This window comes from Mercurialis annua, linkage group LG4 (assembly GCF_937616625.2).
Source record: "Mercurialis annua linkage group LG4, ddMerAnnu1.2, whole genome shotgun sequence".
Taxonomy (NCBI): domain Eukaryota; kingdom Viridiplantae; phylum Streptophyta; class Magnoliopsida; order Malpighiales; family Euphorbiaceae; genus Mercurialis; species Mercurialis annua.
Window position 1 is genome coordinate 11,351,899 of NC_065573.1, and position 13,856 is coordinate 11,365,754.

The 13,856-nt window shown below is 36.2% G+C and overlaps 2 protein-coding genes across 2 annotated transcripts; both read left to right on the forward strand.

Annotated features, from left to right (window-relative positions):
* The first annotated feature begins 538 nt into the window (after window positions 1–538).
* On the forward strand, window positions 539–2,251 carry LOC126678259 (uncharacterized). Its single transcript, XM_050373160.1, has 2 exons — window positions 539–1,980; window positions 2,050–2,251. The coding sequence occupies exons 1-2, from the start codon at window positions 539–541 to the stop codon at window positions 2,249–2,251; spliced, it is 1,644 nt and encodes a 547-aa protein (XP_050229117.1).
* Window positions 2,252–2,254: 3 nt separating this feature from the next.
* Window positions 2,255–6,513, forward strand: LOC126678260 (uncharacterized). Its single transcript, XM_050373161.1, has 6 exons — window positions 2,255–2,792; window positions 2,916–3,950; window positions 5,014–5,100; window positions 5,188–5,282; window positions 5,462–5,534; window positions 6,386–6,513. The coding sequence occupies exons 1-6, from the start codon at window positions 2,255–2,257 to the stop codon at window positions 6,511–6,513; spliced, it is 1,956 nt and encodes a 651-aa protein (XP_050229118.1).
* The last annotated feature ends 7,343 nt before the right edge of the window (window positions 6,514–13,856 follow it).

Here is a 13,856-nt window from a genome sequence, read left to right on the forward strand (position 1 = left end):
AATTTAGTTTTGCTAGAGTCCTAGTTGAAGTAGAGATAAACCAGATTTTGCCTAAGAATGTGAAGTTAATAGATGAATTTGGGATGGAGTTTGATCAACAAGTTTTGTATGAATGGATGCCAACTTACTGTAATCAGTGTAAGAAATTTGGTCATACTGCTTTCCATTGCGAAGTTCAACAAAAGGAGAGTAAGGTGTGGGTGCCAAAAGTCAAAGAAGTGGAAAACCAGGAGGAAAAGGAGGCAGATAAAGATATAGTTTTGGCTATATCAGGGAGAAATGAGGATGTCTCTAACTCTCTACAGTTGGGGACTCCTGTGGAAAACTGGACAGAAGTCATTGCAAAGAAAAAATCTCCTAGTGAAATAATGTCTGGAGCTATCTTGTTTATTAATGGTAGCCAGATGAGGATGCTAGTGAAGGATAAGGGAGTTATAGGGGATGGGAGGAAGGTGTTGAAGGTGAGAGAACCCCCTGATAGGGGATGATAGGTACTTGGAACATAAGGGGTCTAAATGACCCAATAAAACAATCAGAAATGAAAAATCTGATTGTGAGTAAGAGGTTATGTGCTATGGGGATTTTAGAAACAAGAGTAAGGCCAGTTAACTTTGATAAGGTGTGGAGGAGTTGTAAGCTTCCTAATTGGAATGTCATAAATAATAATAGCTTTTCTGAATTAGGCAGAATCTGGATTGTTTTTAATCTTGTTGTAATTCAAATAAGTAATGTTACTTACTCAGCCCAATGTATTCATTGTGACGTCAAATGGGAGGATAATGAGTTATTTTGGTCTGTTGCTTATGGATCAAATGATGAGCATACCAGGAAAGATCTTTGGAGGAAGCTAAAAAATTTTAGATCTCATAACAAAGGAGCTTGGTTGGTCATGGGAGATTTTAATGCTATCTCTAATGCAGGGGAAAAAATTGGGGGCAATGACAGTTTTGAACATAGTGGAGAGGAGTTTCTACAATGCATTAATGACTGTAATCTCAGTGAACTAAAGAAATCTGGGTGTGAATTTACCTGGACTAACAATCAAGCTGGAGAAGCCAGAATCTGGAGGAAATTAGACAGGGCTTTGATTAACTATGAGTGGTTAGATAGATATGGAGATTCAGACTATGTGGCTCTAAATACAGGGGTTTCTGACCACTCCCCTTTGATAGTCTCTATTAACAAGAAAGAGGCTTGGAATATGGAGGTTGCAGGGTGTGCCATGTTCAGACTGGTGCAGAAGCTTAAAAATTTAAAAACCAGATTAAAAGATCTAAACCTCAACCACTTCTCTGGGATATCTCTTAAAGTTAAGGAGAGTAGGAAGCTACTAGAGGAGTTACAGAACAATCTTCAGAAGAATCCTTTAAATGAGGACTTGCTTTTGGAGGAAAGAGCAGTTTCTATTCATTATAGGAATTGTCTATGTGCAGAAGAAAAGTTTCTTAAACAAAAGTCTAGAATCTCTTGGTTGAAGCTAGGAGACAGCAATAATAAATTCTTCCATAACTCTGTTAAAGTCAGAAGATGTAGAAACAGAATTACAAATCTTATTGATGCTAATGGAAATGAGCTGAAGTCTCAGGAAGATATAAGCTCTGCAATGGTTGATTTTTATGAAAAATTATTCGGGAAGTCTAATCAGAGAATGCACATAGATCCCAACATCATTGATAGAGGTCCTAAACTGGGAGAGAATGACTTTATCAGTTTTGTTTTAGAAGTTACCTCAGAAGAGATTAAAAATGCTATGTTCTCCATAAATGGGGAAAAAGCCCCATGGCCAGATGGATACTCCAGTCTGTTCTTTCAGAAGAATTGGGCTATAGTGGGTGGAGATGTCATTGAAGCTGTGAAGGAGTTCTTTTATACAGGAAAGCTGCTAGGTCAGGTGAATGCTACTTCTCTTTCCATTATCCCTAAAACCTCCTCTCCTAGTAGTTTAAATGATTATAGACCGATAGCTTGCTGTAATGTCCTGTTATAATGCATTACTAAAGTTATAGCTATTAGACTTAGTAAATGCATTAGCCCCTTAATAAATCAAAGCCAGTGTGCTTTTATCCCAGGAAGAAGGATAATTGATAATGTCCTTTTGGCTCATGAGCTTGTGCATGACTACCATAATGATAGGGGTGTAGCAAGTTGTGCCATGAAAGTAGATCTAAGGAAAGCTTATGATACAATTGAGTGGGATTTTCTAGAGGAGATGTTGCTGGGACTCCATTTTCTTAGGAGGTTTATTGACTAGATTATGATCTGTGTAAGAACCCCTAAATACTCAGTCTCCATCAATGGATCTTTGTATGGTTATTTTAAGGGTGGCAGGGGTTTGAGACAGGGAGATCCCCTCTCCCCCACCTTGTTTGTGATAGTCATGGATTACTTGTCAAGGCACTTATCTGAGATAGGAAGCAGGGTCCTTTTCAAGCATCATAGAGGGTGTAAGACTGTCAAACTTAACCATCTTAGCTTTGCTGGTGATCTTTTACTCTTCTGCCATGGAGATCTGGATTCAGCTAAGTGTCTGAAGGATGGTTTGAACCATTTTCAGGAGGTGTCTGGCCTCTCTGTCAACAAAGACAAAAGCTCCATATTCTTTTGCAATGTCCCTGATGATCAAAAAAGGAACATTCTAGATTATATGGAGTTTGGAGAAGGTTATCTTCCAGTAAAGTACCTAGGAATGGCTCTGATTTCCAGAAGGCTTACTAAAGAAGATTGTCAAGTAGTCATTCTTAAAATCACCAGCCGTATAACTTCCTGGAATATGAAATACTTGTCTTATACAGGCAGATTACAACTTATAAATTCAGTTCTTATGAGTTTACATTCCTACTAGAGCCAGATTTTCATTATTCCAAAAGCTATAACAAAGGAGATTGAGAAGATATGCAGGTCCTTCCTATGAAAAGGTAGCTCTTCTGGCAGGAAGTATGGAGGTATTGCTTGGGAAACAGTGTGCCAGAAAAAGAAGAGTGGTGGTTTAGGGATCAAGAAGGTTGACCTTTGGAATACTGCAGCAGTTATGAAGCAGGTCTGGATAATGCTCACTAATAAGTGCTCTCTCTGGCCTCACTGGGTTATCCAAAATAAGCTTAAAAAACTTAGCTATTTGGGCATCACAAAGCCTTATAAAGCTTCTTGGAGCTGGAGAAACTTAGTCAAGTTGAGAAGTCTAGCTAAGGATCTCTTTGAGTACATAGTAGGGAATGGAAGGGACACCTATTTCTGGTTTGATCCTTGGGTTCATGGGAAATCTGTTCTGGACACTTTTCCTGGTATCAGTACGAAGGATGCAGATATTCCCAAAGATGCTAGAACTTCTGACCTCATCAAGAATGGGAACAGGATATTACCTGATGCAGCAGATGAGGTGACTTTACATGTCTGTGAGTTTATCAGAAACATTTTTGCAACAAACAGACAGGGGAATGACAAGGTAATGGTTCTCAAGAAAGAGTTCTTTACTATTAAAGCAGCCTGGAATTTCCTCTTTCTAGATTCTCAAATGGTTTCTTGGTCCTCCTTATTATGGAAGGGACCTAGTATCCCTCGTTATAGTTCCATCACTTGGATTGCTATTCAGAAAGGTCTGAACACAAGGGATAAGCTTTTCAGGTGGGGGTCTGTTAACAGTCCTTGCTGTGTCTTATGCAACAATGAAGTTGAAACTGTTTCTCATTTGTTTTTCTCCTCCAACTTCTCTGATGTTGTCTGGAGAGGAGTTCTTAGAGGTTGTGGCATTCTCAGAAGTCCATTAAGATGGAGTAGAGAGATTAGCTGGTTTGCCAGGAAATTTAAAGGGAGAAGTGTGAGTAATAGGCTGTGCAGATTGGCCTTTTGTGCAGCAGTGTACTTCATCTGGATGGAGAGGAATAATGCTATCTTCAAAGGATGCAGGCCGAAGGACAGTGATGTTATTAAGAAAGTTAGATTTGCTGTTTGCTGTAGACTAAATCTTAAGCTAGATACTAATGTAAATATCTGTTGGGTGTAACAGCTTGTATTAGAAGTTGTAGGTTGTTGTTGTCTGGCATTTTAGCCTTTTCATAAAATCTCGGTTTCTTGACATAAAAAAAAACAGGGTGTATAGAAAAACACGGGACAATAACCCAATTTTTGAGATGATTTTGAGCCTTATTGAGCATATATTTTCTATGTCTCATTTTATTGTGGTGTGAGTCAATATTTGTTAATTCTCTAGAATTTCCCAGGTGTCCGCAGTAAAATTGCAAAAATTGGTTGAATAACTTGAAAGTGATTAATAGCACCTAGGATTATCCACTTCTTCAGACCACTTAAAAAGCCTACCCGATTTCCCCTAGTTAATCAAGTTGATCCTTAGCCTATTTATTGTTACACATACTGTTGCACATTACCTTTTCTCATATTCCTCTTTCTACCCTTTTGGCTTGACAAAGTTATGATTTGTCCAAGGAACTAGTGTGAGGATGTATAACATCCTCAGCTCGACTTTATTTTATTTATGATATCTTATGTTATATATTGCTGCCTTTGAAGTTCAAGGAAAGTTAGAAGAGCTGAAAAAGCTAAGAAAAAGAAAGGAAAAACAGAAAAAGAAAAAAAAGAGCTTTAAAGATAAAAATTTAAAATAAAAAAAATGAACTCAAGGGATAAAAAGTGAAAGAGAAAGAGATTAATTTTACTAGTGAGTTGTGTTTCATTAATTTAGTTCCTGCTATTAGAGTGATTTTGTCAAGTCAATTTAATCTTGTTTGTTTACCTGTATCATACCCTGACCTAAGCCCCATTACAACCCTGAAAACATCATTTTGATTCTAGTTATTTGATTTAATTAGTAGTGGAATTGTGGACTATTGGCAAACCTACGGTAGAATTGCATGTATTGGCAGGAGAGCTTCAGTTTTATTACCCTTAAACACTTGTGTGTGCGAGAGTACCTTGTGAGATGCATGTTTCGTGATTTTTATCGTTTTTCTATTCATTTTATTTTTCCGCTCAGAGCCTGATTTTCAATACTGTTCTCAGATTGTTTAAACTGCCCTAGTGATCGGAGTGATTTAGAAGTTATGCAGGAGCGAGTACATTTGAGTAGTCTCGGTGTTATTAGTTCATGTGTGAGCATCTAGCACTGTTATTTGATGTTATTCTCTCTATGTTGTTCGGTTTAAACGCTTATATTTTGACCGATTCATTATCTAGGGGAGTATGAAAATTCTTTAGTTTCGTATATTCTGGTAAGGTTATCTGTTTGGTGGTATGACATTATTATGCGTTTGCTTGAGGACAAGCAAAAGGTAAGTGTGAGGATGTTTGATAGGAGTAGAAATACCCATACATTTAGGTGTGCTTTTGATACGATATTTGCATATTTGTATTGATTTTTATGTTTATATGGACATTTATTATCGTTTTGAGTGTTTCATGGAAAATGTGTAAGTATGGCGTAATTTGGAGCATTTTGAATGTAATTCAGAGGTTGCCGGACATTGGAATGGGTCAAGGCAGAACCACGAAGCAAAAAGAGCGGATTTCAGCTAAAATACAAAGTACACAAACGTGCACTACTCAATATACACTAACGTGTATTTAGGCCGAAGAGAGTTAATGAATTCAGGAAAAGAAAAGTGGAAAATTGCATAAGTCAAAGTGTACACAAACGTGATAACGTGTACATTCAACCTTCAATGGAGTACACGAACGTGTACTTCATTACACGAACATGTACTTACCTGTTCATGCGCACTGAATTTACAAATTTGGCCTTACGAGTTCCGAGTTAAAGACTAAAGTCCTAGAGCATTCTAGACATTACATTGAGCTCGAAATTATACATAGACCTAAATTGTATATACGTATAAATAGCTCAATTAACATCTTGTAAAGGGTTGGATTCATTATTACTTAGACATAAACCATAGTTTTAGAGATTTCTATTGTTCTTCGATTTGATTACTTTTATTCTGATTTTCAATCTTCGTTTGATTTGAGACTTTTATGCAATTAAGGTACGATAATTTCAGAGAGATCTACTTCATTATTATCCTAATTACTATGAATTCTCTTTATTCTATCGTTTCAACTTTGAATATGAGTAGTTAAACCCATCTTCGGGGATTATTAATTGGATTTATGCGTAGTTAATCAAATTGGGTTAATGGGTTTTTGTCATAATTGCGTGTTGATTAATATTCTTAATGCTTAGTTTAATTTGATCACCTAAACTACTGTTTTTTGTTTTAATTGGAATTTGAGAGAATTGAAATAAAATAGACCCTTAATCATCAACGTAGGAGTTAATAACACGAGAGTGAGTTAACGACTACGTGTTCTTTATGCTTGCTTAATAAACATCCATTAGTTAATTAGTTAGGTTAATTATAACACGTGGTTTTGCTAGGGGGATTCGGAGGATTCTCCCTCTTCGTCATCTTGGTGTTTCTTTTTTGTTTGGGACTTTTGTTGTCTCTCTGTCCGCCTGCTTCGTGCGGAGATTTCTTCTTCAACGGTGCTCCCATGATGATTTAATTTTTCTTTTTCCTCTCTGGGGCGATTCCTTCCTTCATTCCCTTCTCTGGGATGATTCCTCCCTTCGTCTCCACGCCTGGGAAGGTGTCTTTCTTCATCATCTCGGTCCTCATATCAGCTCTGAGTCTGCCTCTTCGGCATGTATTGTCTCTGGGTCGATTTTGCCTCTCCTTTACAGGCGTGTTCTGTTGGTCAGCTTTTGCATTATTTCTTTCTTCTTGCCTTCCCGATGCGTTTGTTTGTTTTCGCTGGTGATTGGGATTCTCGTTTCTATTTTTCTTTTGTCTGGCGTTGTTTCCTTTCTCATTAGTGTTTCTTTTTCTCTTCTTGGTATTCCTCTGGTTTCTTCATTTATTTCCCATTGGGGAGGGGTCATGAACTCTTCTCGCTGTAGGTTCATGCTTTTTATATGCGTCTTGGTTGCCTTTAATGCCTCCTCCGCGATTTTATCCAAATTCGTTTGGAATTGTTCTAACATTTTTTACATCTGCTAGTGAAATATTTCTGGTGTGATAGTTTGATCAGCACCCTTTTCACCCAAGGACGGGAAAGAGATTGGGGCCACACCCCTTATGTGTTGGGTTTGATACCCCGGAGTTGCACTCGTGTGTTCCGCTATTTTGAGAGCACTTGTCGAGGTCAGACCAGTATTTTCCCATATCGGTGTCACGCTCCCGCCTTCTGGAAGCGTTGGAGAAGGGCTGATGGTAGCTTTCACTTGATTTGGATCCTTTGGTTGCTTCTCTTTAGGCTTTAAACCTTTGATGGTTAGGTTTGTTCTCTCGGAATTCATCCTTCAATGAATTTATTTATTCGCAGAAAGCTCCTACGAATGAAGTTTTAGTTTGAACTTTCCCACAAACGGCGCCAATTGATGGATTCTGGATCTCCGGCGACGGGCTTGGACATGTAAAATAGGATAGATGGCTATTCGGACTAGTTGTCTGATTATGCTCCAATGCTTAAGTCAATGTTGAGCTTAAGATGGATTGAATGAATGTAATTTGGACATGTGAACGTACCTTGGCCCCTTTTATATTGATGAGGTTTGATTGTTTGAGTCCATTAAGAAAAGTTATTCCTTTATGGAAGTTGGATCAGATACGGGTCGAGATCCCTAATTTATAGGAGAGAATCTCTGTTCCGTCTTATCAGGGAAGATTCCTCTGATGGAGGTCTTCCCTTATTTTTCTTGCACTCTAATTAGGAGAGTATCTCCGCGTTAGTAGATTAAGTATATCCATTTTGATATTATAGCTAAGTAGTTACGTGATCTCTTTAGTGAGATTTACATCTTCAGATATCGCCTTTGTCGATGTTACCGAGTCCTCGAGGGATCAGTCTTTCTTGTTCTGGTTGTGTGAACTTTTTTTCGAGGTGGACGAAACACTGAGGATTCGGCCTTCCGATACGTCCAGTCGTGTTGATGCATGTTAGGGTCCTGGGTGACCCTCTGTTAGCGAGTCCTTATTGAGTTGGGCACAATGCTGGATATGTGTGTTAAATTATGTTTCCATCATGAACCAAACAAAAACATAAGAGCCAATGAACTATTTGTTAGTGATATGCAATAGGTCAATCATGTTTGACAATGTTTTAACTTTATCATTTTGTTATTTATTGACTGGCAGTTTTTATCATTTTATATTAATGATTAAAATATTTGAATGGTTAATTCTTTCTAAGGTCATCAAGTATGTGACTTGATAGTAGAACCCTTAGGTTTTATAAAAGAATTATATACCATCTATCCCTAGTCTTAATAGAACATTGAGACTAGTATGATATTGACTGATAATTATATTTTACTAATCATGTATATGAGATATTAAGTCAAATCATAGGTGCTATTTGAGAAATAAGGCACTGGATGACCCACTATGAGAATACTACATAAATCACTGTCATAAGTAATTCTCATAACAGTTCTATTAGTATAATCCTTTGACCTTGAAATCATCATGGATTTCTACATAGCTATTTCATATTTTGATACAGTCTTACATTATCTTTAACAGGATAATGGAATAAATTGTCATTGGATATGAAAGTAACTATGTGAGAAATGTGAGTGACTGAGAAGAAATTTGTCCCTCATTTATTTGAATAAGATATCTATGGGCCCCTTGAAGAAGATAGACTGAAGGAAATACATGGCCATGCTAAATGAATTGATAAAGAGTTATCATTTTCAGTCTACTTAGAGTCAAGAAACTAATGATTGAATATTATAAGGATGACAGGACTATGCCTTATATTCAATCTGGATATCGAGAGACAAAGGGATTAAAATATTATTGTAAATGGTTAAATCGGATTGTCGATATTCGTATAACTTGGGTAGTAATAATGTCTTGCTAGAGGCCACTTATGACTTGTGGGCTGAAATAGGGATTTCAAGCCTACTGCCAACGTTATATGAACCTATAGGGTCGCACATTAAGAACAGGCCCAAAACAGTTATGGGTTGTACAAGCCCAATGTGATTAAGTGATTAAGTGATTAATTATAATATATATATATATATATATATATATATATATAATTCGTAATATATATATATTAATTCGAAATTTAAGGATAAATGTTTTTCTTAATTTATTATTTTTGAAGATAATAAATATAATAATTAATATATATGGGTGATTATCAAAAAGAAGTTTTTGATAAACATAAACTTGTAAGAGTTGCAATGAGATTGAAATACGAATTTGTCTCAAACCCGAGTGTTGTTGTATGATTATAAATACACACTAAGGAATATGTTTGAGAAGGACGAAATTCATTATTCACTAAATCACTAAAATTCGAAATTGCTTGTGAAGTAATAGTGCTAGCACACAAGCACTAGTTTTGGCTAATGTCTGTTCGTGTGGATACTCGTAGAGGACGCATTCTTTTGGAGGCGTTTCTGATCCGAGGCCAGATATCACCAAAGTGAACCACCTCCTTCCTTCCTACATTACTGTTGAATTCGACATACAAGTAAGTATTAATTCTTTTATTAATCTATTTATTCGAATTACATAGATCTTGGTTTGGGTTTTAGATAAAAAAATTAAAATTCCGCTGCGTTAAGAACCTAAAAAACCCAACACTATTGACCCTAAATACTTCATATTTTTCATAAATTTTAATTTAGTTAATTAATTTTTCTTTTCTAAAATTAGAAAATCTCATTTTAGGTTTAACTATATTTTTTTAATTATTCTAATATCGAGTGATATATGTATGTAATTTATAATAAAATTATGGGATTATTTGTAAAGCATTTATCACTTTTTACACAATCTTTCCATAATTTTCTACGGTACAGTAATAATAAACATATTTACAAAAATACCATACTCTATATAAAAGGCTCAACTCATTTTAGGTTATCATTTCATTCCTTTCAACACAAGCTGCACTCTCTCTCTATTTTTATTTGAAAATTTTCTCTTTTTTTTTTGTCCGCACTCCTCTTAATCTATTTCCGCCGCACATCGCTTTCTCGTTGTTTTATCGCTATCGTATGTTTTTGTAGATTTCTCATCGCGCGATTCTTTCATTGATTTTTTCGTCATCGCGTTTCTTCTGATTGTTACTCGACATCATTTTTAGATTTTTTTTTATAGTTTTTTTATGTTTTTTATAATGATTTGGATATTTTGTAAGTAGATTATTATAGATTTATTGTTTTTTTTGTTATAAAATTCTTCTACTGTCTTTCTCTTATTCATAAATTTGTTCTTTTATTTTAATGCTACTGATTTTGTAAACAACGAATTGATTTATGGTGTGTTTGCAGTGTTTTTATGGTGTATTAACGTATAGTGTATTTTTTGTGTATTTATGATGTATTTGCATTGTTTTATGGTGTATTTATGTTATAGTGTATTTCTGGTGTATTTATTGTGTATTTCTAATGTTTTGCTAGTGTATTTATGCCGTTTTTTCTAGTCTATTTATGGTAATTTGTAGTTTTTTTATAGTACACACCATAAAAATACGATAGATACACTATATATATATAATTGTTACACTATATATACACCATATTTACATTGTAAAACACCATAATTACACTATAGATATACATCATAGTTACACTAATAAAAACACCATAGATACACTATAAATACACTAAAAATACGATAAAAACACTAGAAAAAAATCTATAAAAAAGAGCATAAATCATTAAAAAGTAAAAAAAAGATAGCCACAATAGTGACAGACGAAGATTTAGAAGAAAATATAGCCAAATTGTATGAAACATGAAAAGCGAGGAACTCGACTTGGCAATCTAAAGCTAAAAGACTCACCCTTCTCGATCGATATCATGGAGGAAACGATTCCTAACAATCTAAAGTTTCCAAACCTGCTGATTTTTAAAGGAGAAGGCGACCCAAGAGACCAATCATCCAAGTTCAATTCCCTGATGGGCCTACTTCGCGTAAGCGATGCTGTGTTATGTTGCGTGTACACCACCACTCTTACTGGGACAACACAATTATGGTTCTGCAGATTGAAACCCAGATCGATCAAGAACTATACAGCAATATCTAACGAATTCGTAAGCAGACATCTAATAAACATGCCCGCTAAAACTACAAGCAGCGTGCTGCAAACGTGTGTTCAAGAGGAGGGGAAAACTCTGAGAAACTATGTTGAAAGGTTCAACAAAGAAGCAATGAAAATTGACCATTTGAATATCGATATAGCCACCGAGGCACTCAGGGAAGGAACGATGTTCGGTAGACTGATCGACAAGCCGTTGATCAACAAACCAACTACTTTCTCCAATCTAATAGGCATCACCAAAAAGTTCTTTGCACTCGATGAAGGACGCAGATGATTGAGAGGAAAAGAAACCAAAGCGAAAGAACCAAAGGCAGAAAAGCCTAAAAAAAACTGAAATATAGATCGGACAAGAAAAGCCACCGACATAACGATAGCAGGCGATTCGCGCCATACTTAAGACACGAAGGTAGCCAAGACAGCAGAGACGAAGAAAACAACTACACCCCACTAAACACCAATAAAACAGAGGTCATGATATGGATCAAAGAGAATGCAAGAGATATGAGATGGCCCCCCAAGATGAAAGCGGAGTCGTGAAATACGAGGAGATTTTGTAAATTCCACGACGAGCATGGGAATGACGTGGAGGACTACCAAGGCCTGAAAGCCAAAATTGAAATAATGATTGAAACCGGAAAACTGGAAAAATTTGTCAGGAAGGGCGAAAAGGACGAGAGAGGAGAAAAAATGAGCAGAGATGAAAAATCAAAAGAAAAGAAGGAAGAAGACGAAAGACCAAGCAAGATCATGGGACAATTCACATGATCAACGGAGGATGTTTCAGCAGCTTTTAAATTAAAAAAACAGAGGAAGGAGGTCTTAAGCATCAAAGAAACTATGATTCCAACAATAACTTTCGACATGGACGAATATGCACATGTCAAAACTCCCTACAACGATGCCCTAGTTATCACCACGGTGATCGAAAATTAGAACATGAAGATAATCCTCATAGATGAAGGAAGTGTTATGAATTTAATGACATACATCGACTATAAATGTTTGGGAGGAACAGCGGCAAAGCTGAAAAGGGTACCAATACCGCTCTCAGGTCTGGGAGGCCCACCTATCAACCCATTGGCGCAATAACCCTAACAGTAATGGTAGGGAAAGAGATGAAATAAATAAAAAGATCATAACACTATTCAATATAGTGTATATGGATCTCTCATACAATGCAATCATGGGAAGACCGTTTCTCCATGACTCAGCTTCGTAACCAGCATCAGGGCATTGATAATGAAAATTCCCTCCGAAAGTGGAGTGATCACTCTGAGAGACAATCAGATGGCCGCGAAAAAATATTATGATGAGTCAATTGAAGACCTCTAAGACAGCAAGGATGAAAAGAATGAAGAGGCAAAAGCAGAGAAGAAAAATTGAAGTCGTCCGCAGAAGGCGAAGTTATATTTATGCGATTTGAATTCCCAATAAATGTCTTCATTTTATGATAATGGTTGTAAAAAAATTTATCATTAATAAAGATGGAAGTCTTCTCACCCATATTCAACAAAAATAAGAACCACGGTCCGACAAAATCAAAAACAAAGAAGAGTTTAGATTAACTCGGCGAAACCAAAAACAAAGTAGAGTTTAGATTAATTCGCTGAAATCAAAAGCCAAAGCGTTTAGATTAACTCGGAGAAATAAATACAAAACAGAGTTTAGATTAACTCGGTGAAATTAAAAAAACAGAGTTTAGATTAACTCGAAAATCAAAAGCAAAAGAGTTTAGATTAACTCGGTAAAATAAAAAATAAAGCAGAGTTTAGATTAACTTGGCAAAATTAAAAACAAAGCACAGTTTAGATTAACTCGGCGAAATCCAAAATTAACGAAAAAGAATTTAGATTAACTGAAAAATAAAGCAAAAGATTTTAGTTTAACTCCGCAATAAAGCAAAAGAGTCCATATTAACTTAGCGAAATCAAAAAACAAGGCAAGAGTTCAAATTAATTTAGCAAAATAAAAACAATTGTTCATTCGACCAAGTTCAAAGAAATGAAAAATGATATAGTTGATAAATAAAAAAGAAAGCACCGATATAAGGGCATATTCATATAATTAAGACATTACATAAAGACGATCATGTGTAGACTCGCCGAAGAAAAATACAAAAATCCAGATCTCTCGCTTCGGCATAAAACTTTGTCAAAGCATTAGCTTTTTTTCTTACCAAGTTTTTCTTTAACTTCAACACCCAACTCCCTTGGAGCAAGCTGATCCACCCCCGATAAATCAATACCAGGATATTGCTCACGCAGCTTGGTCCAGATCGCATGACGATGCTTGTCTAGCAATTTCCGTGAAAAATGATTTGGAATCCATAAGCTGAGTCTTGAGCGTCTCAACCTCGGCCCTCAAAGAATCCCTCTCACGAAAAAGAATGAGATTATCATCGATACACTGAGAAATTCTCTTAGTAAAAGCTGCAGATTTCAACTGAAGATATTTCAGTTTCACTTCGTTCTCGGCCTCTACTTTAATAAGCTGCGTAGCCAAAGCATTATGCTCCGCTAAAGACTCCCGAAGACGGATCACCTCCGCCTGAGCCTCCTTATATAAATCGGCAAGGCGATTAGCCTCAACAAGGGTTGACCGACGACGTTCCTCCAAAACTAATATTGATTGCACCACCTAAAAAGACAAAGAGCCCTATCAAACAAAAAAAAACAACAAACAAAAATGAAAATAAAAGGGAGAATTGCTGCAAGGCTGTCAAAGCAAGCAATTCCAAATAGATCGTCATCCCTCTGTTCCCTGAGATCCTGAAAATCATC